At 38.1% G+C, this 25,105-nt stretch overlaps 2 protein-coding genes and 1 pseudogene across 2 annotated transcripts; 1 reads left to right on the top strand and 2 right to left on the bottom strand.

Moving 5' to 3' along the window:
- Window positions 1-15,735: 15,735 nt before the first annotated feature.
- On the bottom strand, window positions 15,736-16,482 carry LOC145062625 (eukaryotic translation initiation factor 1A-like). Its single transcript, XM_079010204.1, has 2 exons — window positions 16,047-16,482; window positions 15,736-15,761 (listed from the first exon to the last, which is right to left on the bottom strand). Exon 1 carries the CDS (start codon window positions 16,480-16,482, stop codon window positions 16,048-16,050), a length of 435 nt encoding a protein of 144 aa, XP_078866330.1. The 3' UTR covers window positions 15,736-15,761; window position 16,047.
- A 3,904-nt stretch (window positions 16,483-20,386) lies between these two features.
- LOC145061032 (amino acid transporter AVT3B pseudogene) lies at window positions 20,387-21,963 on the top strand (annotated as a pseudogene).
- A 654-nt stretch (window positions 21,964-22,617) lies between these two features.
- LOC145061033 (uncharacterized) lies at window positions 22,618-24,314 on the bottom strand. The gene is made up of 2 exons (XM_079008397.1): window positions 23,463-24,314; window positions 22,618-22,814 (listed from the first exon to the last, which is right to left on the bottom strand). Exon 1 carries the CDS (start codon window positions 24,227-24,229, stop codon window positions 23,471-23,473), a length of 759 nt encoding a protein of 252 aa, XP_078864523.1. The 5' UTR covers window positions 24,230-24,314; the 3' UTR covers window positions 22,618-22,814; window positions 23,463-23,470.
- Window positions 24,315-25,105: the final 791 nt, after the last annotated feature.

Below are 25,105 nucleotides of genomic sequence, written 5' to 3'. Positions count from 1 at the left end.
TGATCATTTTTTCTTTTTAGTTCATTTTATTTTCATTGTAAATTTTTTTTTCTATTTTATGAATTAAGGAAACGTGAGTAACTCAATCTTTTCTTGGAATTGTCCTTGTCGTCATAAAAAGCATCAACGCTTTAGTTAGGTCTCTGTCTTATTTGTAAGAGAAAAAAATATGCATAACATGTTGTGGAGATGGTCCATAGATATTATTTGAACATCCTTTACAATTACATTACAATTATACCCGAATCTAATATGTTCTCATATAATAACATACTACATGTTCTCTTTTTGATTTTTACAAAATCTCAACATGATACAAAACATAGAATTTGGACATGTAGTCATGTAGGACGATTAATTTATAAATGTATCGTTTTTGAAAATGATTCAGCTCTATCCTAACATTTATTATCCTTCACAAGATCTCTAACCTGGCAACTCATCAGTTTTTGTACGTGAAAGTTGCACATTACAACTTGTCCATATTAGTAAAAGAAATGTAATTTGGCTGTTATAGTGATTAGATAGTGAGTTATGTTGCCTATATTGGTTAAAGTAGCTAAGTACGTTGCTATTTTTATTGGTTTAAGATAGCAAGTGTCTATATTGGTAACTAATGTAAGTCAATTGCTATTGTGGGTGGAAAATAACTATGTTTCCTATTTAAGTATAAACAGGTAAATTGTTGTTATTTGTTTATTTTCAGTTTGTAATTTGTCTATAATGGACTAAAGGTAAAATAATGTAATTTGGTTGCTATTCTGGATGAAAAATATTACATGTTGTCTATATTGGTATAAACAGGTATGGACATTGCTATTTTATAGATTTATGGTTGCAAATTGCATATATTAGTCAAAGAATGTAAGTTGGTTGCTATCGTGGGTTTAAAATACAACAGTACTTGTATTGGTAATATATTGGTAGTTGTATTGGTAGTATATTGCCATTTTACATGTTTTGGGTTGCAGTTGTCTATATCTATAACATAATTATATATATTCAATGCAACGACAAACATTTGCTTCAACACATTTTCCCGACGTTTCATGATTTGTGTAATATATTTTACAGGCATCAACACATTTTTGATCATCTCCAGTGTCCGGTCTACATACTCCAACATAATCATTCTCGAAACTGATGGGTTTTGATACAAAATATAAGTTAGTTATTCACAAAAACCGCAACAAAAACTTTTAAAAATAACAAGTTTATTTTCAAGTTTATAACAAAATCAAACCATCTAAGATCCATTTATAGAGGTTACAATGATATTAAAAACAACCAAATAGTGTTTTAGAATGACAAACTTTGGAGCCTTTGAACCCACTTGGGTTATGGGTGTTGATGAGATAGAAAAATCAAAGTGTATGATTTTATCTACAAGTATCCACCATCAAGATAAGACACTTGGAATGCTAGTTCCTTCATGTATTATTGAGTGTTTTGAGCCTTTAAGTACTTAACTCAAATAAGCACTAAAGGAGACAACTTAAGGAAGTTTTAAGCCACCAAACTAACTTCACGAGAGAGAGAGAGAGAGAAAGAAAGAAAGAAACAGAGAGAGAGAGAGAGAGAGGATGAGGGAGAATAGAAGCTACGACTTCTTGGTTCTTTTGGAGAAAATATGCAAGACTTGAACAACTAGCTACAAACTCATGTAAGACACTTCCTTTTATACTCACATAAAGGTCAAAAGCAATCCCATATTTCAATGTAAAGTAATAACCTTACTTTAGGGGAATTGGAGACAAAGGTGGGAGGTTGACAAACAACCTCCCACGCCTCCATCACACTTTCGTCCATGGAGTGGAAGAGAAGACCAAATTTATCTTCTAGACTTTTCAACCAACTACACCAATTAACTAACTTAATCATGGTTAACCAAAGTGTCCAAAACTGTGTACATGAATTATTAAATCATACTGTATGATATAATAATATTAATAATAAATATATAAAATATTAATAATGCCAACTTGATAAAGGTGTGACCCTATAGGATCATATGTTATTAGCAATATCACTCAATAATGATTCTTGATCATATAGATCCAACAATCTCTCACTTGCACAAGATTCATTACAAACTGATATTGACAGTAGTTGACGTCTAGCAACAGACTACTGCTCCTAGCAACATATGAAGGGTGTCATCTTATGAACAGCCAATTCCAGGAGCTCTAAGCAACAATTGTTACTAAAGGTGGGGTATCATTTATTCCTTTGTCTCAGACATCATGTTGGACATGAGATATGTATCACTATCAATCTCATTTATTCTTCAACCTTTAGTAAGGCCTTAGATGTCTAACCCTCAACGAATAAGAGGAACAAATCCTATCTTGACTACATATGTCCATCATTGTAGTTCATGTCATACCCAACGATGGACCTTATGCCTACCTTTTACGGAACAACGTTAAACCATGTCAAAGCACAACAATTCATAAATTTCAAGTGTAACGCCCGTTTTTCTAGGTTAGGCATTAATATTGATGTAATAGTCTAGGTTAACCTTTGTAACTCATTTTGAAATAATAGAAATGTATTATTTGAGTATTATGTGTTTTATGCTTAATTGTGTGGCTTAAATGAATTAAGAATAAAATAAGCGTAATAATAAAATGTTAGATAAAACCAATATCGATACATAAAGGATGTGGTAGTGGTCATGACAAGGTTTCCGAAAATATAAAGAAGGCTGAAATCCGAGTTATAACGAAGAAGTTATGATCTGTCAAAGTTTCGCGACAAAACCGGCACGACACTGCACGACATAAATAGTGAATTTACGATAGATCGATATTTAGCCTTAGTGATTTAAACGAAAGTCGTAGAATACGTTAAAACGAGAACGTCCATATAAAGAACGTCTAAATCTGACTTCGTATGAGGAAGTTATGATTTTTCTAAGTTTCGACATAGCGCTATGCAGCCCAAAGTTCGGATTTGAGATCGAGTAATTTCTAGCCGAAACAATCTAAACGAGAATCGAAGATCTCGTCGATAGTAGTGCAACGGAGGAAAGACAGACGAAACGGACATCAGATGAAGAAGTTATGAATTTCTAACGGAGTTTTCCTGTTCAGGCCTACTAAAAATAATATAATAAAACATAAAGTCAAAATTACCCGACAGAGTCTAAACGAGAGTTATAGAGCGTAATCTCACCTATGTGTGGATATAAAGAACGTCGAAAACGGAGCTTGTATGCGAAAGATATGAATTTCTGAAGTTCGGGGCGCGAACCCCGACACTGTGTCAGAGTTCACGATGTGAACTCAATATTAATTCCTTCTGGAGCCTGACAGACGCAAGTTGCGATGACGCACCTGATGACTACTGAACTCACGACGTGAATTTTGAGATTCATGATGTGAATTCAATATTTCAGCCCTATAAATAGAAATCGAAGGGCAGCCGATTTTGGTTGCTATTTTCTTACTCCCTCTCTCCCTATACCCTCTCTGGTCATCTTAAAGCACCCCCGAAGCCCCGGTATCATCTCGACACCCAAAGCGAGTCCTGAAGCCCCGAAGATCCCAAGAAACAGAGTTCCCGAGCCGAAGCTCTATCCCCGAGAAGCCCGGTGTGTGAAGAGATCACAGTTTCACCGAAGAATACTACACTTAGAGTCGTAGTGATGTCTGATAAACATCTTATCAAGTGAGTGCATAGTCCCTTTCACATACACGATTTTAATACAAGTATTGATGAATGTTTTAGATATATGATACGAGTAAGTGTGTAGTTGCCTTCTGATAATACACATATATGAATTATACTCTATGAAATACATGCTAAGTGATTATATATTATTTGTTATGTGGTATGAGTATTGAATGAATATGTTATACAGGTTTTAAGCTGTATATAAACAAGTATATTTTATCTACAAATATGTTGGGTAGAACATGGGTAGATAGTGATATGTGATGAAATAAAAATGATGAGAGGCCTCGATGTGATTGTGATCTAGTCATCCACCAGAATATGGATGACGACCACGGACTTTTCTAGACAGTTCAGTGGAACGCTAACAGGCTCATAACCTGTAGGTGTAGTGAACTTGGGTGTTCATTTGTTGTATTCTATCCCCCTCATGGTTTCCTTAGGACATTCATTGCTGAGGAAACCCCTTTGCATTAGTGTCCGTCCCAATGAAAATCCTAGATTAGGTCCTGTAACATCCGGATTTCCAAGTATTATATTTTATCATTTTATTTTGAGAAAAGAGAGGGACTCGACGAGTTGAGTCGTAGACTGGACGAGTAGGACCGCGACTGCTAACTGGATTAATGAACGGACTCGACGAGTCGGAAAGGGTTGACTCGACTCCGACTCGACGAGTCCGCGTTGTGGGTTGACTCGACGAGTCCACGGAAAGGTTCATGAGGGGGTTCGTAGAGTAGGGTCTTGCTACAAGTGTGGCAAGGACGGGCACATGGCCAAGGATTACCCCAAGAGGTTTGCAGTCTGTTTTCACTGCAACCAGACCGGACACCGGAAGGCCAAGTGTCTGCAGTTGCGAGGGTCATCCCAGGGAGCATCGCAGGGATCTACCCCTGCTGCTGTTCGAGCTACCGAGAGTCGGCCAATGAAGGCCGAGGCGCCAAAGGCTCGCGGGGGAGCCTTCCAGTTGACAGTGAAGGAGGTCCGCGCAGCACCAGATGTTGTGGCTGGTATGTATTCTTTCATTTGTTTAATTCGAATTGGTGGTGGTATGCTTATATTATGATATGTTTAGGTACATTTATTGTGAGTTCTATACCTGCTTTGGTGTTATTTGACTCGGGTGCGACTCGGTCGTTTGTGTCGTTAGCCTTTAGTCAGCATATTAGTATCGGTCGAGAGGCATTGAGTCGACCTTTGCGAGTTTCCATAGCTTACGAGAGAGTGGTGTATGCCACTGAGTGATCCGAGGATGTGTACTCGAGATCTTCGGCGTTGAGTTTCCGATTGATTTGGACCTATTTGCGATGAGAGATGTCTACGTCATTGTGGGCATGGATTGGTTGAGCAGGTTTGGTGCGGTTATCGAATGCGAGCGACAGTTGGTGACCATACGAGACCCTAGTGGGGGAGTTCTTACGGTTTATGGCGAGGATACCCATTTCGAGTCAGCATTTTGTTCGGCCACTAGAACGAGGCAGAGCTTATAGCAGGGCTGTAGTGGGTTTATGGCATATGTGGTGGATACGAGAATAGATGCGGAGAGACCGTGGTCGGTCGATGAGGTCCCGATAGTGCGTGAGTTCCCGGATGTTTTCCCCGAGGAGTTGTCGGGTGTGCCTCCCGAGAGGCAGGTGGAGTTCCGTATCAATTTGGTTCCGGGGGCAGCGCCTATCGCCAAGGCGCCCTATCGCCTTGCGCCTCCAGAGATGCAAGAGTTATCCTCGCAGCTTCAGGAGCTGCTGGGAAAGGGGTTTATATGGCCGAGTAGTTCTCCGTAGGGAGCACCGATCCTTTTTGTCAAGAAAAAGGATGGTTCACACAATATGTGCATTGATTACCGGGAGTTGAACAAGCTGACGGTCAAGAACCGTTATCCCTTACCGAGGATCAATGATTTATTCAATCAGTTGTAGGGAGCGTCTTCGTTCTCCAAGATTGATCTGAGGTCTGGATATCATCGGATGAGAGTGCGTGAGGAGGATATCTAGAAGACAGCGTTCAGGACTCGTTATGGGCATTACGAGTTCGTGGTGATGCCTTTCAGGCTCACCAATGCACCGGCGGCGTTCATGGATCTCATGAACAGGGTGTGCAGGCCGATGTTGGATCGTTCAGTGATCGTGTTCATCGACGACATATTGGTGTATTTGAGATCCAGAGAGCAGCATGAGGAGCATTTAAGGGAGATCCTCGGAGTTCTGAGATTGGAGAGGCTTTACGCCAAATTCTCCAAGCGCGATTTCTGGTTACGAGAGGTCCAGTTCTTGGGACACCTCGTCAACTAGAATGGGATATTGGTCGACCCGGCCAAGATTGGGGCGGTGATGAGTTGGGAGGTGCCGAGATCCCCCTCAGAGATCAGGAGTTTTCTAGGGTTGGCCGACTATTATCGGAGATTTATTAGAGATTTCTCCAAGATTGTTCTTCCTCTCACCAAGCTGACTCGGAAGGGCGTAACGTTCAGTTGGGGCCCAGAGCAACAGGCCTCATTTGAGATGCTTCGCTAGAAATTATGCGAATCCCCAGTATTAGCCCTTTCGGAGGGGATGGAGGATTTTGTGGTGTATTGTGACGCATCGATATCAGGATTGGGTGCGGTGCTAATGCAGAGAGGTCATGTGATAGCATACGCGTCGAGGTAGTTGAAGCCTCATGTTACAAGATATCCCACTCATGATCTGGAGTTGGGGGTTGTGGTGTTCGCCCTCAAGATCTGGCGTCACTATTTGTATGGGGTCCGGTGTACCATATACACGGATCACAAGAGCTTGAAGTATTTGATGGATCAGCCCAACTTGAATATGCGCCAGAGGAGATGGCTGGATGTGGTAAAGGATTATGAGTGTGAGATCCTGTACCACCCGGGCAAGGCTAATGTGGTAGCCGATGCCCTGAGTCGTAGGGCGGAGAGTGCCCCGTTACGAGATGTTTGTTTGAGATTGACAGTGATGACTCCGGTGTTGGACACCATTCGGGAGGCTCAGGTAGAGGCTATGAGACCGGAGAACCGCAAAAGAGAGTGGGTGATCGGACAGATATCTGAGTTTGTTTCCGATAGCCGTGGGCTTATGACCTTTCAGGTTCGGATTTGGGTGTCGTATGAAGGCGGGGCACGTACCATTCTCATGGAGGAGGTGCATAGATCGAGGTTCTCGATCCATCCCGGGGCCACTAAGATGTATTTGGACCTGAAGAGGGAGTATTGGTGGCCCTGTATGAAGAGGGATGTCGCGTGGTTCGTAGAGAGGTGCTTGACCTGTCGCAGGGTGAAGGCCGAGCACCAGCGTCCGCATGGCTAGTTTCAGCCACTTGAGGTTCCCAAGTGGAAGTGGGAACAGATTTCCATGGATTTTATCACCAAATTGCCAAGGACTGCGAGGGGAGTCGATGCAATTTGGGTGACTGTTGATCGGCTGACGAAGAGCGCTCACTTTCTTGCTATCAGTGAGAGCTTTTCTGTTGAGAGGCTAGCAGAGTTATATGTGAGAGAGGTGGTATCGCAACATGGAGTGCCGATCTCGATCGTGTCAAATCGAGATGTGCGTTTCACTTCCAGATTCTGGAAGAAATTCCAAGAGGAGTTGGGTACAAGGCTGCATTTTACTACCGCATACCACCCACAGACGGACGGTCAGAGTGAGCGGACGATTCAGACGCTCGAAGACATGCTGCGAGCATGTGTGATGGACTTCGGAGGAAGTTAGGACACGTATTTTCCGTTGGCTGAGTTTTCTTATAACAACAGCCACCATTCGAGTATCGGCATGCCTCCCTTTGAGTTATTATATGAGAGGAGGTGTCGGACTCCCATATGTTGGGGAGAGGTCGGGCAGCGAGTGATGGGCACCACTGAGTTAGTGCTTTAGACGACTGAGGAGATACAACAGGTCAGACAGAGGTTATTGACAGCTCAGAGTCGCCAGAAGAGTTATGCGGATAGGCGACGATCCGAGCTTGAGTTCCAGGTGGGGGATTTCGTACTCCTGAAGGTATCTCCTTGGAAAGGAGTGATCCGATTCAGGAAGAGCGGCAAGTCGGGGCCCCGCTACATCGGTCCGTTCAGGGTGACTGCGAGGGTAGGCAGGGTAGCATATCGTCTGGAGCTACCTGCGGAGTTGAGTCAGATCCATGATACCTTCCACGTGTCTTAGTTGAGGAAGTGTATACTCGATGAGACGGCAGTGGTACCGTTGGAGGATATTCAGGTGGATGCCGGCCTGAATTATGTTGAGAGACCAGTTGCGATTGTGGATCGGAAGATCAAGGTTCTGAGGAACAAGGAGGTGCCCCTGGTTTAGGTCCAGTGACAACATCGTAAAGGGTCCGATCTGACTTAGGAGCCGGAGTTAGAGATGCGTGAGCAGCATCCAGAGTTGTTTGAGGAGTAAGACTTCGAGGGCGAAGTTTGATTCTAGTGGGGGACTCGACGAGTTGAGTCGTAGACTCGACGAGTAGGACCGCGACTGTTGACTGGATTAATGAACGGACTCGACGAGTCAGAAAGGGTGGACTCGACGAGTCTGCACTGTGGATTGAAACCCTAATTCTCGGGGTCTATGCCCTATTTAAAGGCCTTTATGGCCTCTATTTGCGGCTACCAGTCCAGAGAGAGACACCCTAGCGATTATGAGCGAGTTGTGAGAGAGTTTGAGCCTTTTGATCATTTTTGGTGTGATTTTTTGCAAAGTAGAAAGTGTTCCAACAAAGGGAGGTCAAGAGGATTGCATTTCAGTGGGTTTCTAGCTTGGATCTACAACTTTGAGGTAGAAAATCGATCCCTTTTTCTGTTTAGTATGAGATCCTTGAATTTTAGGGTTTTCTATACCCTAAGCTGTCCCATTGAGTGATAGACTCTGGATCCGAACCTTTTGAGGTCCAGAGAGCCTTAGCTAACCTGCTTTATGTGGGTTCATGGAGGAAATGAACTTAGGTTGCCCTTTTAGTAGTTATTTCACCAAAGGAAGCGTTGGGGTTGTTGCATGTGTACCAAGATTCGACCTTTACGTGATTATTATGCTTAGGAAGATTAGATCTATGGATTATAGAAACAGATCTGACCTCAAAAGGTCATTTGAGTATGATCATGGAGGCAACTCGCCGAGTTCATAAGTGGACTCGACGAGTCGAGTCGGGGTTGCCCCGCGATTCGTGACAAGAGGAACCCGTCGAGTGGAAGGATGACTCGACGAGCCAAGAGAGGCTAGAAGGACTCATAGGACCCGTTTGGACTCGTCGAGTCTCCCAAGTGCACTCGACGAGTCGAGTCAAAGGTTGACCGTTGACTTTTGTTGACTTTTAGGGTTTAGTCAGTGTTTGGACTTATGAGCCATTAGAGGGGTAGAATGGTCTTTTACCCTTCTTGTAGAACTTATAGAGAGGGGTTAGCATAGCCTTTAGAAGTTGTATTAATTAGAGTAACTATTTATGTGATTAGGCAGAGGCTAGTGTAGTATTTCAGAGTTCGAGGTTTACCGAGTTACCCGAGGTGAGTCTTCTCACTATACTTTACCTAAAGTGGTAATTAGAGTTATTTGACAAAGTATATTGTATGCTATGTGTTATCTATGTGATTATGTGCTATATGTGATTCAGAGTCTACAGAGTTAGGACCAGAGGGTCCACAGAGTTATGGGACCGGAGGGTCCCACTGAGACACTTTGACCAGAGGGTCATACAGAGTTATAGCCTCGAGTGGCTAATAGGTGTTGCATGTGGTATTTTGAGGAACTCACTAAGCATTCATGCTTACAGTGTTTGGTGTTATGTGTTTCAGGTACCAGTGAGGATCGCGGGAAGGCGCCGGCATGATCAGTACACACACGAGGAGTTTGTATACATTATGATCTTGGGATGTATTATTTAGGTTGATATGTGAAACGATGAGATTTTATAATGCTTATGAATGAAAATATGTTTTTTAAAATGCGAAAAATTGTTTGAAAAATATTGGTGCTACAGGTCCCTTGTAATAGTTGTTGTCATAGGGACGTAAAGTGAGGATAACGGGAATGGGTAATCGGGTTATTGTTGGTTGGTAAAATTAAATATAGTTATTTATTGTGGGTTGGAAAACCCTATATGCTCACCAGGCTCCCAAACCTAACCCACTGATCAGTTTCTTTGTATTACAGGTAGTGGCGCGAGAGCATAAGTTGGAGCACTTGTGAAGATGTTTTTTTGTTTATAGACCAGTAGTTGTATATAACTGTGTAACGTCTATGTTTTATTGTTTATGCTTTTGTGTCTGTACCGGAAAATGACATCCCGAGTTTTGATATATAATGAAAGTACATTTCTTTAAGAAATGCTTTGATAAATCTTATTTTATCATGTAATGTTTTGGGGACAAATTCCGCAACTCTTTTGAATCAATGGATTTACTCTAATATTATTTTAAAAGCATAAATGAAACCGGTCTTTTCTGGCCGTGATTTTGGGGATGTCACATCAAGTCTCAAATATGTATTTCAGGTCTAAGAATACAAAGATACAATCTTGATCAAAACATCACTCATGACTACGATCGATAAATTGATTTTGATGCGGGTCATGTCCAATACCTATTCTCCTAATTAAGTATCTACAAAGTTGGTAGTAACTCTTGCTATTTTAATCTCTATGAAAATCAACCAATCCGCTCATATTAGTCTTACTTCATAGATGCTCCCACAACTATGAATGACTATGGACATTTAGAATAACCTAGTTATTCAAGGATTAAACATGTAGTATAGAACGTAACAATTATGTAATGAAAGACTATATTTAATATAACAACTCATTGCAACATATGTTGCTTTTATTGTTCCAATATCCAAATACTAAATTTCAGTCAAATACATCCACTTAGGATAACAAGGTCCTGCAACATCAACATGACTTTCATGTTTTAGCTAATGGAGGAACTTAGTTAAGTAGATTTGACAAACTTGATTTGTATAAACTTTGCTAATACCAACATTTTTAGTTTTATATATATAACTCATATATAGAGAAAACTATTGAGAATGTATTAAATGCTTAAATATGACTTAGATACCAATACTTGCGGAATGAGATTATTCATAGTCATAATAAACTATACATTAAGCATCTTTATATGTGGTTCCCCGAATAACAATGCATTCTATCTCGGATGTGTAACTGTAATTAAAATCTACATGGAACCACTATCCATGTAACTTTCACCTTCATTTAAAATGAGGACACGCCCAATTGCGATTGAGAATCATCTCAGTCTATTTGAAAGTTTAGCATATGTGTAACAGCTTAAACACAACTTTCTTTCAAATACTCCGTAGATTAGAAATATTTCTTTAGTTCTCGAAAGTACCTTAGAATGTTGCTATAAGTCATACCATGACTTATTCTCGCATTTATGTTGGTATTTATTCCACATGCTCTAATCATACGACTTATTTGGCCTTCATGCATAATCATGACATATATGATTAATCCAATTGCAGCGGCATATGGAATACAATCATATTATCTAGTTCAAAACATTTTACTAGGATTTTGAGGGATGCTCAAAATCAAGTCATGTGGTATTGACAAGATAAACTCTCTCAGAGTCTTATATCTTAAGCTCTTTAAAATCTTTGACAAATAATGTTATTTTACATAGTCTCTTAAGTTGACATGATCGATCTATATATATATATATATATATATATATATATATATATATATATATATATATGTTTATTCCAAAAATTAGTATGTTAACTTCATACAAGACTATGAATATTACTAAGCTCCCACTAGCTTCATATAAAAATACACGAGTCGTCTTGATTTTTTGAAGAAAATCACACTATGTAATCCTCTTATAAGAAAGAAGATTCTTACTTCGAGATGTTAGCTTAAATCTTAAAAGATTTGTATCCATTTATGTTTTGTCCTTTGAAAACTCACTTACTCTTTATAGTCATACTATATCGAGGAAGATTAATCAAGCCCATACTTGATAATCACACATGAATGCATTTTTATGTGTTTTATTAGTTTATGATCAACTATTAAATAGGTTCAATAATAGTTGAAAAACTTGCTAGTTCCAAACTATGATGCATTTAGCTTATGGTTCTTTAGCTCTTAAAGTTTTATATTGCTCCCACTTAGAAAAAGAAGTTTCTAAGTATATGTCTTCTGGAATGACAATTAGTGGGATTAGTAGAAACTTCATCCTAAACAATCATTTAGGATAGACTATATAAACTCTATACCTTTTAGATAAGGATAAACCATTACATATGTAGTCTAATAAAAGCATTTAATCTACTTGTTTGGTTGGAAATATATATATTCAATATATATTTGTTGCAGTAAGCATAACTCCAAAATTTTATAAAGTAAATAGTTCTTTAAAAACATCATATAACAGACTGCAAGGTTTGTGTTATCCTATTCAAAAACTTATACTATCGACATTCAACCAGTGGCCAGGTGATCCTATCCTACTAAAGAATACGAAGGCTACCTTGAACATTATAAGATAGATCCAAGTGGTCAGGTGATTATGTGCGACAAGAACCATACAAATGACGAGTGAGTGATTTCGACGGAATGAATTCGGAATCGATTCCACAACTCCTAAGATGTTCTAATAATACTTGGTTTACAAAACTCATTTTCTTTATCACAACAAAAGTTGATAGACTCATTAAGTTGTTTTTCAATCCTCACTATTAAACAATTTGAGCAAATCAAAAGTTTCAACAATAACGAATAAAAGTCGTTAGTGAAATTTACTAAGGCCTCATTTGATATCCGTCTGACTGGGACCGAGTCAGCGATTTGGGTTGACTCGGTCAGATACCATGTCTTTGATAGAAGCTTTCTCAGTCAGAATGTCTGCTCCATCTTACTTTCTCAGTCGGATTTGAAACAACGCTGACTGGAAAAAATTACGCTCATACCCTCTCCTCTCTTTCTTCCCATAATGACCTAAAAGTGATACCAGCAAAGAATATTGGCCGCCTCCATCGACAACCCTCCTCTGTCCAACCTCCGTGTAAGGGTCGAAATGTCTAGTGAGGTGTCGAAGTCCTATTTGGTATGTGTAGTGTCGAAGTCTAGTACTTCGCTATGTACGTATTTTGTAACGCATTGTTAGATGTCGAAGCGTAATGTCTAGTCTTTATATAATTTTTGGAAGTCTGTATCACCCTATAAATAGGGTTAGTATAGAAGTAGAGAGCAGCTCTTGAGCACTTAGTTCACTTTCTCTCTCTTGTACTTGTATACCCTTTCAAACGAAATCAAAGAGCCAAACAAAACTTGTTTACGATTGTGTTCTTAACGATTTATGTTCTTGATTTTATTCTTTAAACTCAATTCAAACGCACTACATTTGGTATCAGAGTAGGATACTTTCAACCAATACCTATTTTCTCGTCTTTTTCAATAGTTTTTGAATCGCTCTTTCAGATTCAAAAATTTCCGCACTATAGATTAAGAAAACTTGTTCTAATTGATTGATTTGTTTCGATTCTGCAATCGGTTTGATAGATTAAGTGTTTTCTTATCATTTTTCTGGTTGATTCATTTGTTAGATCTCTTTTTCTGAATCTCATAGTCATTTATGTCCGTACGAAAATGGTGAATTTCAACATGAAAATTATGCCTAGCTTTTATCATCTGCTTGGATCTTCCAGTAAGATTCCAATGCTCATTCTGAAGTATTATGAGCAGTGGGTTGATCTCATGGAAGACTATCTCTTCGAGATCAACGAAGATCTGTGGTGTTGTGTTATGAGTGGAAATTACGATCAAAGAAGGCTAGAACAAGTAAGAACCGATGGTTCTTCGGCTGATGTTGCCTTGCATGCTGATAAACAAAAAGCTAATGATAAAAAGTGTCTTTGTGGACTTCTCGGTGCTCTTCCACCAGTTGTTTACAACTTTGTTTGAGGATGCAAGACTGCAAAAGAGATTTGGGATACTTTGAAAGAAAAGTATCAAGGAAGTGAGAAGACGAAGAAGAGCTCAATGAAGCAATGTTTACTTGAACTAGGAGAATTCAAGCAGAAGGAAAATGAAAACATCGAACTCTAATATGATCACTTGAATGAGTTGATATTCAAGTGATATCGCAATGGTGTTACACGCTTTACTCTCGAATACAACCTTACATTTCTGATGGGATTGCGTGAGGAGTGGAGGAACATCAGCCTAATGATAAATACTCATCAAAGTTTTGACGGCTATTCCTTGGGAGATTTGTACAATGTGCTCAAAGCTCATGAGAGCGAAATCAATGAAATTGTTGAAGAAGTAAGGATGAGTCTAGGAGGTCCTTTGGCCTTAATGTCGAAAGTATCAACAAAGGCCTCTGAGATCAAAACTGTTGAACAAGATGGTTCTGAAGATGAAGGATTTTTGGTGAATTCTGAGGATGAGGCTGTGGCATTTTATTCAAAAAATAAAGTGAAAAAGTTCATTAAGAGGCCTTTCAATCCTAAATACAAAAGCAACAATGAATTCAAAGGTAACACTTCATCTGGCTACAGAACAAGAATGGAATCGAAGGAAGAGAAGAAAGAAAGTAAGAGTGTTGTTGAGAATTCGATCTCGCCACTACTACCCAAGGGGAGTCTATTCCAATTCTTCTTATTTAATTTATATGTTCTTTGTTTTAGTATGTAATGGGGACATTGCATCATTTAAGTGTGGGGTAGGGGATTGAATATATGAAAGCAAACATTCTGATATTAAAAATTGAAAAATGGCTAGGATTTAAAAAAAAATATATTAGAAAGATTTAAAATAATTAAATTGAATCTAGTTAAAAAAAATTGTTATGTTGAGATCTAGGTTGCTAGTGTTTGTGGGACGATCCACTGCGAGTTTCAATGTTTATTTAAGCCAGTATATGTATTTGTGGCTTCCTATCCTAGTGAAATCATGGAACAAAAACACGACCTTGCTTAGTTTGAGGGTCGCAACGTGTCTAGCACCGTGTACTAAAAATGTATCCAGGAGAACATATGTAGTCATTGCACCTTAAACTATCACCTCTAACCAATAAGGTCTAAAGTTAAGTTCCATTGCTTAAGCATATGTTTTTTTAGGGTTTTTTTTAGTTTTTATGAAGATTGTGAATATTTAGGATTAGGGAATTTCTTAGCAAAAATATAGACACAAATACATGCATAGCGGTCTTGGAGTAATGTAGAGGCTCAAAATGGATTGTTTTATGTGATGTTTGTAGCTAAAGTCTTGATATGATGATAATAAAATCATTTTGGCTTGGGGGCAAGCAAATATCAAGTGTGGGGTATTTTAATATATGTATAATTAACTATATATTCAATGCATAATTCTAATACTTTTAGCTATAATTATGTTTATTATGGAACAAAAGGTACTTAATATGTTTAAATTTTGTTTTGTAGTTGCGAAGACTTGCTCGGGACAAAAAGGAAGCATACGAGGAGATGGAAGCAGGAAACTGGAGCTAAAACGAAGAAAAGAAGAAAGAAGACTGAAGACCACATCGTTGTGCCTCAACCGCGACGTGACTTATAGAAGGTTCGTGACATTTATGTTGTGGCAAAAATGGGAAAAACACGAAGACTGCGTCGTGGTGGCGGCCAACCACGACGTGGTGGACAGATTTCCACAAATATAAAATCTCAGTCATTAGGTCGAAATTGGAGAGATGCATTCGGTTTTCTAAGGTTATTTGTGATTATAAACCCTTAGAAACCCAGAGGAAGTCGAAATTCAAGAGAGCTCAAGGTTTGAAGAAGATTTAGAAGATATTCAACATTGATCTAGTTGGTTTGCTATTTAAACTTATGTCTAGCTTATTTTACTTAGATCTAATGTGTTTTTCTACTACAATGGGAGGCTAATCGTCTTTTACTTTTGTTTGGTGAAGATTAGCTTGATACTTATGTGTTGATTTCAATTATTGGATGATTATTATTGATGTACTTGTGTTTGAGATATATAAACCCTAACATGTTTTAGTTCTAGTTTATATTGCACATAAATCAGATTTTATATGTTAATTGACCATATTAATTGCATGAATATATCTCCTAATTGTTCATTCCATCACAATTTGAAAACTGCGGAAGCCAGAATTCAAAAATTAGACAACAATATTTTCTGTAAATAAATTAGGCATCAACTGTGGAGATTGAGAAATTAATTTTGTAGCACAAAGTTGTATTTTTATCTAAGCTTGTATTTAATTTTGTTGTGTAGAAAATTTTTGTAAATACAGAGACCTCACAGACAGACATGGGAATCAGATCGAAAGGGGATCATTAAAAACATCCTATTTAAGTAGTCTCAATAATCAATGCAAAAACTGGAATTCGTATCGGAAGAGAAACGGATGAATTACAAACCCTAGATTTTGTCGATATCTTCGTCTTCAAACTTGATATAATCATCACCAGCGCCATCCTCTTCGTCGTCAAGTCCACCAATAATACCCTCATTAAGCCTTATATTCTCCGGCAACTCACCGTACGCCTTCAACAACCTTGCCTCATCCGGCATATACTTAAGGATGACATCCGCCTTATCGTCCTGGTAATCACGAAGCCCAACAAGGATGTTATCTCCAGCTGCGATCAAGACCTTGTGCATCTTACCATGGATATGGCTGAGACGCTTAGTGCCGTCAATACACATGGACTCACAACGGACGTTTCCGAGCATACGGAGCACCTGGGCATACTCTTGACCGTCCTCCTTGAATACAAGCTCACGCTTCTCGTCGCCGGCTTCGTTCTTTCCTCTCTTGCGGTTTTTGCCTCCCTTTCCTTTGTTCTTTGGCATGATGGCGGTGGATTTGGTATCTGTGTTCGATTGTGCTATTATCAATTATGTTAATATCATTCATAGTCCAATTGTGCTTAACTTAACCATGGAAGAGTAACTAATATCATTCATAGTCTAATTGTGCTATTATTAATTATGTGTTTAACTTGAGCATGACCATTGCCTTGTCATCCATAAATCGATAGGCCTAATAATTTGACCATAAGAGCTAGATAATTGGTAATCAATATAATATATCCACTAGAAATCAACCATAGGAGAAAGTGAAATCTGATCTAGATAGAAGTATTCTTTTAATTCTGGAAGTTGCCTTGTTTTTGTTGCTTGCTTGTTTGCAAGTTGAAATTACGTTAATCTGATCTTGAAAAATCAGTAAAAACCCCTAAATCATAGTTTGTTTTATAGTTTAATTAGAAGTAGTTAATTTATTAAATTGAATTCTGTTCCCTATGATCGACACCTGACTTACCTGAGCTACAATATAAACTGACTAGGGACACTGCATATAGGTGCATAGATAGTAAAAGTTTGTTAGGTTATAAATTTAAAACTAAGTAGGTACTTTGTGCATGCATCAGGTATATATCATATAAATTTTATGTTTATAATATTTCATCTAACAGAACATCTTTGCACATGATCACATACAACATTCAATTATCTAAATGCTTCATATCCATGTGTAAGATGAATGTAACTATGCACTCACTTGATAAAAGTGGATGCTTAGGAATTCGAGAAGAACTTCGCCTTGGTACTTTATATTTTCTTCTGACGTTACCTAGGTACGGATATCGTTAAGTCTTAGTCTTATATTCCTGGTGACTAATGATAGTCTAGATTCCTCACTAATCTCAATGTCTACATCAAGATCTATTAAGTAAGGAACAACTAGGTAGGATCATATCGGAGGTAGGGCTCATTTGGTATACATATTATACTGTTTGGAAATCCCACTTTAAATATCTCACTAAATCAAGCCTAGACATCATCCCTGCAAGTAGATCAATAAGTATAATGACTTGGAATTACTAATAAATCTCATTTATAGGTTCATAATAACAACTTATGACTATAAATATAAGTTACACTGAAAGAAAAAGAGTGTAGCTTAACTTAAACAAGTTTTAGCGATAGCTGTTAGTTGTCGGGCATTCAAGGACCTCATAATTAGCCAAAATACAGTTAACACCAAGGAAAGATTCGGACCAAAACAACAGTAAGTCGAGAGAGAGAGAGAGAGAGATTTAAATGGTGTGGGAGAGAATGAGGGAGCTAAAGGTTATTTATAGTGTTGAAAATGACTATACGGGCCGCGCATAATACTGTGCGCTTCATGCCTTTCCAGTGTGTTGGCTCCTTTGTTCTTTCGCCACGTGTCGTATTTTTGGAGGTCCACATAACCTCCTAGATGGTGCCACGTGTCACCATTTTCATGTTGTCACGTGTCGCTTTATCCTTGGGTCACATTGCCTTGTCTCGAAAGAGAGGGGTTTGTCCGACCATGCCACATAGCGCACTCCGGTGCTACCACGTCATCATCCCAGGCGGTTTCCTCGCAGATCTTCGGACGACCATAACTTTCATATACGAGCTCCGTTTTCGATGTTCTTTATATCCCCGGATACCAATCAACGAGCTCTACAACTTTCATTAAGGTCTCAACATCTAATTCTTGTTCTTACAAAACTCATATTTAGACCGGTTTAAACTGTTAAAGATCGTGCAAAAATCATAACTTCTTCATACGAAATATGTTCTCGACTGTCTTTATATCGACGGGTTGATTGTTTTATCTAACAATTAACCGATTTGAATTTTGATTTATGTACTCGTACTATTGCACTAAAACTTCCAAAAATCACAACCTCCTCTCACAAAGTAGGATTTTGACTTTCTCTATATGCACGCTCTCGGTTTAACCACTACTACGACTTTCGTTTAGATCACTTAGGTAAAAAGGTAATTTATCAAAAATTCACTATTTTCGATAAGCAGAGTCGTGTCGGTTTAATCATGAAACTTTGAAGAATCATAACTTCTTTATCTGAAAACAGATTTCAGCGTTCTCTATATGTAAGGAATCTTTGTCACATATAAAATAACTTTGGTTAAGGTTACTTTTATCAAAAAATCATCTTTAACGTTTATTATATATTGATTGATTGGCCCAAATCTGTGGGTATTACATAGTGTCCACCCCATGATTTACTCTTTCGGAACACTTAAGATAAAACTATCAAGCAATTAAACATTTTAATCATGTAGGCGACCCTGCGTTCCGGATCTGCTACTCAAAAATCAGGCGAACATTATTAATGAATCGACCCTACTGAAAATCAAATCTATCAACCACCGCCGACCATGTTATAAAATCAACAACGCCAAGTGAGCTCTGTATCGAAGACCGCTCTTCCCCTAATAGATTTTTGATTATTTTTCTCTTTTTCTCTTTCTCTTACTCCACCATCATCAAACCTGCAAAACAAGGATATTTAATAGAAGGTGGTGCATGTTCAGGGGATAAGATGGGAACGAGAGGCAACAAAGAGGATTTCATACAGGGTGGGATGGGCGGTGACGATAGACGGGCGACATAACCGTTTTGGTGATGGAACTCCAACGAAGGTGTGGAACGATGATGGGATGTATTTTTTATGTTTTAAACTATTTATTGTTAACTGAATGGCTAAGAGATTGTTAAAATTGTATTTTTTATGTTTTAATATGTTTTTTATAGGATCTTACGATCACGATCTTCCAAAGTGAAAAACGATCATATATAAGATCCCGATTTGACAGACTTGCTCATATGGATGGGGGTTTGGGGGTGGACCCTTTTTTGGTTAATAATAAATTAATTAAAAAATATATTTATTATTTAAATATTTAGTTACCTAATTAAAATATTTAAAAAAAATCTTATAAAGGTAGTATAGTCATTTTAGGTGTGGAAGAGACGAAACACGCAATAAAACGAAATTATACGGATGGTCCGAGTTAAGAAAAAAAAATTAGGAACTGAACATGCAAATTACCCCAAACCATAGGGAGTAATACATCTTTTTAATTATAATTGTATAGTACTTTTAGGAGATAAATTTCCAAAAAAAAATAATAATAATACTATAGTTAAGTAAAATAAAGTAAGATGTTTTTAAAAAATAAAACTTAAACTTACAAGATTATACTAAAAGTAATCATAAATAAGATTTTGATGCAACAAATAAACCAAAATACGTTGGTAATGTGATTTGATTCAAAAGCTATTTAGACTATGTTTAACATACCTGTTAATAAAAAAAATAAACATGCTCATAAGCTTAATCTTACAAGATAATAATAAAAGCAATCATAAATAAGATTTTGATGCAACAAATAAACCAAAATACATACATGTTATTAATGTGATTTGATTCAAAAGATACTATAACTATATGGTTAACCTGTTGGCCAATAGAAAATGAACATTTAATCAAAACTAGCCGGAAGATATAAAAAAAAAATAGACATGAATTTTTTTGTAATTAGGTAATAGTACAATATTTAATTGAGTTTCAACTTACATACTTTACGTAATCAGCCAACATAATAAATAATATATAATCTAGTGACAATTTTGATAAAGAAAACAATTTGTTTGTATATATATCCTTGACTCAAATTCAAATGTGATGTTTAAAAATTGTGCGTAAAGAATGTCAACCAAGCAAATTTCATCCATTCACGGATTCCACCTATACCCACCACAAAATTCCAAATTAACGTAGGCATATTTTACAAGGCAAAAACCTTCATTGAAGGAAATCTTAAAATAGAAAAAGGTGAAAGGCAAGCAGCTTTTCACATGTTCCTATATTGAAATCCTCACAATACTCCATTAATTTCCTTTTGATTCATTATCTCCCACGACCCACCATTTTATTTCATCACTAATTCTTGATCTATGCTGTTTTATCCCAAATTCAATCGATCATCTTCTCCAGAAGTGTGCAGAAAGGGATTGCGATCGTCCGTCGTGTAGATTTATGCAACATGGGTTTCGACAAGAAACATGAGGCAACTTCCTCCTCCAACGCCCCCCCACGATCGGTTCCTCGGGAAGACTCCCCTCTTCTCGGAAACCACGACGATTCGTTGTCGTCGACGCCCAAGACCTTCGCTAACGTCTTCATCGCGATCGTGGGTGCCGGCGTTCTTGGTCTCCCTTATACCTTCATGCGCACCGGTTGGGTCACGGGATTCGTGATGATCTTCGCCGTCTCCGGCCTCGCCTACCGTGGCATGATGCTCCTCATCGTAACCCGACGAAAACTCGAATCCCCTCTTACATATTCCAAAATCAATTCTTTCGGCGATCTGGGGTTCGCCGTCTGTGGCCCAATCGGTCGTCTCGCCGTCGATGTAATGATTATAGCATCCCAAGCCGGTTTTTGCGTAGGATACCTCATCTTCATCGGTAATACCTTAGCCAATCTATTCCATGCAACCCCAACCGAATCTCCCCATTATTTAAACACGAGCCCTTACATTTGGGGATTGAAAGCCAAAACGTTCTACATCTGGAGTTGTTTCCCATTCCAGTTAGGATTAAACGCGATTCCAACGTTAACCCTTTTAGCCCCCTTGAGTATCTTCGCTGACATCGTCGACGTTAGTGCAATGGGTGTCGTAATGGTGGAAGACGTGACCGTTTTCTTGAAAAACACCATAAATGTCCACGCATTTGGTACCTTTCCCATGTTCTGTTATGGTCTCGGAGTGGCCCTCTTTTCATTCGAAGGAATCGGAATGGCATTACCACTGGAATCAGAAGCCAGAGACAAGAAAAAGTTTGGAGCGGTGTTGGGATGGGCGATGATGATCATTGCTGCCATGTATGGATTCTTTGGGGTGTTGGGTTACTTTGCTTTTGGTGAAAACACAAGAGATATTATTACTGCTAATATGGGTAAAGGTGTTCTTAGTTCTATGGTACAATTGGGACTCTGTATAAATCTGTTTTTCACGTTTCCGTTGATGATGAATCCTGTTTATGAGGTAATGGAAAGAAGGTATTGGGAAGGAAGGTATTGTTTATGGATGAGATGGGTGTTGGTTATGGTGGTGAGTTTGGTGGCTCTTTTTGTTCCAAATTTTACTGATTTTTTATCGCTTGTTGGGAGTAGTACTTGTTGCATATTGGGTTTGGTGTTGCCTTCTCTATTTCATTACAATGCCTTCAAAAACGAGTTGGGGAAGGAGGAACTTATGTGGGATTTGGTGATGATTGTTTTGGGTGTTATTCTTGGTGTGTTGGGAACATGGTTTTCTTTGGTTGAAATTCTATTTAAAGCATGAAAAGGCATCAAACACTATTACATGATTGTGATAGTAGAGAGAGAGAGAGTCTTCAATCACATGAGAATAGCTTGTTTTTGTATGTTTTTGTCCCCGATGGCTCTTGGGTGAGCTCCATTTTAATTGAATTGTTCTACATCTGCATTTTGTCATGTGTGGGGATTAAATTGAACTCTCGAGTCTTGAGTGTGAAAAAAATAAATATCTTTCTTTTGAGAAACTTAAGACTTAATATTTCTATGTGCAACATAACTCAATTGGGTTTGTCTTTTTTTTTTCGTAGTCTTGTCGATATAAACACATATTAAACACTTATAAACCGATATAAACCTCAAATTGGGTTTAGTATAGCTCGTCAATATCCCACTTTGACCCTATTAAATAACTTTTTAATAATTACAAACAAACGAATATCTTAAAACTATCCAGCCAAATTATATACCGGGTCAGTCAGAGAGATATGAGACATGAAATGTTGGTCTTGTCTTCATTCAATAAAATAAGTGAAGATTTATTATTAAAAATAAAGACTAGATGGATTGTACTGTTTTTATATTTTGTTTAGAGTTATACATACATGTATGTTTGGTTTCATTTTCCGTAAGATCTTTAAATATTATGTACACATTGTTTTCCAGCCACAAGCATTGGAAGTCTGTAGACAGACGAGTGAGTAGCCCATAATACAATCTCTAGTTTAGTCTCTACTATTATGCTACGCACACTATAATCTATAAAAATATTGATGAGAAAAGCTTTTTTTTTTTTTTGTTCTTGGTTCAAAGCATCATCTATATAAAACCAATTAGTGAAATCATTTATTGAAAGGAATGGTGGTTTCTTTCTTTCAGCATCATCTAGTTCTATTTCTTGTTCTAGTCAACATCAAAATAACATAACAAAACAAAACAAAACCAATTGATGAATGGGGGCAAAACTGCAGAAAACCAACAAACAGCATACAGATGTATTATACCACCACCTGGCACCTGCATCAATTTAAGGAAACATAAACAAGTCACAAGTCACAACCTGAACCAATCCAATCAGCAGCCATTAAAAATTATTATAATTCCCTATCAAACTATTCATATACAAAATGTAGCAAAATTATCTCAAATAACCCGTAGTATTATTCTTGTCAACAAACAAAACAAAACAAAATGGGGCATTCGTATAATCAATCAATAAGACTCAAGTTACTCTTACATATGTTATGTCTTATTAGCTCACAAGCAATTTAATTCTAATGTATCCGGATGTGGTATATATTTGATATTCTTGTCATCCTATCGTAATCTATATATACACCATAAAAGCATAACATAACAATGAGTTCAAATACAGCAGAAAGAAATGCTCATAGCTGTCAAAATCATCATATCTACTTCACATGAATGTTGGATTCGTTGCCAAAATCATATGACTGTAAACAATCACATCACTTTTAACCTGGTTCATCATGTAAAACTTCCAGCCATATTGAACCTAATAAGCAACTCATGTACTTCATATGCATTTCCATTGACACAAGACATAATCATATGATATAAAAATCAACTTCTCAACACTCGATAATCAAGTCAAGTCACAAAAGCATGTATGTAACAACAAATCAAGCCAATATTAGTACTAACCTTTCCCCTCATCTGAGTTTCCCCTTAACTGAACTCTGCCTCTTCGCTGCCTCGTTGATCTTCTCAATATACCCTTCGATCGGTGGTGTCAAAGTTGCCATGAACCTATTCACCGGGAAAGGAGCCATATCCGGCACCAGTGCCGCCTCCCTCAAACCTTCCGGCAACGCCTCTATAGCCTCCTTCTTACACTTCAACAGCCCTGTCTCCGCAGCCTGCCTCGCTCGATGCTTCCTCATCAAAACCCTACTATACTCCTTAGCTAACTTCCTCCCATCCTCAACCGTCAACTCGTATTTAGGAATCTTATCAGCGTCAACAAGCCCTAACGTTACAAGATCCAAACCTTCCGGTCCGATAAACCCAGATTTCGATTTCTGGTCATCATCTTTTACCTTACTCTTGTTTTTCTTAAAGCTCGCAATCTCTTGTTTCCTATCTTCAGAAATCAATCCCATTTTCTCCCTCTCAGCTTCTCTCTCTCGTTCCTTAGGCTTCAGAAACCTCACCGGCGCTTTTGCCTGCAAGCAATCGTCAATCATTTGTTCAAGTTGGCCTTTCCTCGGACCTTTCGTCGCCGACGGATCTGGTGCTTGTTGACCTTTCTTTATAGTGATTTTCGATCTCTTTAGGGTTACCCCAGCCTTCACCTTCCCTTTTCCTTTAGCCGTTCCACTGACGGAACATTGTTGTAGGAATCGGTGGCCTAGGGTTTCTATTGTTGACGTCAATGGCTTCAATTTCATCATGTCTGTTATCCGCGCCATTGCTATCAGAGAATCAGCGAGGCAGCGGCAGCGATGGCGGTAATGTGATGGAGTCTGTAATAGGGTTCAATGCGTGACAAAATTCAATAAAATAATGACATATGGAATTAGTAATTTTCTCTTTATTTATCTTTTCTTAATTGTTTTCTGATTTTACACTTGTAAGTAGAAGATTAGCTAAGAGAATATTTATTGGTCCGTATAGTATAGTGTTACAAACTAACAATAACTTTTAAACAAGTTATTGAAATTTTCCTTGTGGTTTGATAAAACTATATGTTTGGTCCCTGATATTCTTTTTACATTTGGATCATCCCTATGGTATTATTTTGTTGCGAATTTCGTCCCTAACAAAGCTAAAATGACTATAATACCCTTATTTATATATTTATTTATTATTAATCTTATAAAGAAAACTAATTAATAAAAACATATGCGGCCCATCACTCACACCCTTCTCTATCGGATCCATACTACTACCTTTGTTTCAAACGCTACCAACTTCCGCCATGAAACATCGTTGCCACAACCTTGCACTTTCAATTGAACACAAAAAAAAGACCTCGAGTTGAAGCCATAAAGCCATAAACAAGACATTCACTACCACCACTACCATCGACCAGTACCAAATCCTCACCTCATAAACTCAAAACCTAACATGCAACTCAAATCATAATCAAAACTTGAAATTGAAATTAAAACATGATACTCAAATGAAACCATAACCTCAAATACAAATGCTTAATAAAACCTAAAACGTGTCGCAACTTTCACATCATCTAGATCCAGAAACCGAGTCTGTCGCTAAAATTAAATGGTCGTTTGTGGCTCCAATTTTAGTTTTAGTGAGATGTGAAAGCGGTTCATGTTTTGCTC

Source organism: Lactuca serriola, chromosome 7, assembly GCF_051521515.1.
Source record: "Lactuca serriola cultivar US96UC23 chromosome 7, Lser_US96UC23_V15, whole genome shotgun sequence".
NCBI classification, from domain to species: Eukaryota; Viridiplantae; Streptophyta; class Magnoliopsida; order Asterales; family Asteraceae; genus Lactuca; species Lactuca serriola.
This window is presented reverse-complemented; position numbering and strand designations above follow the sequence as displayed.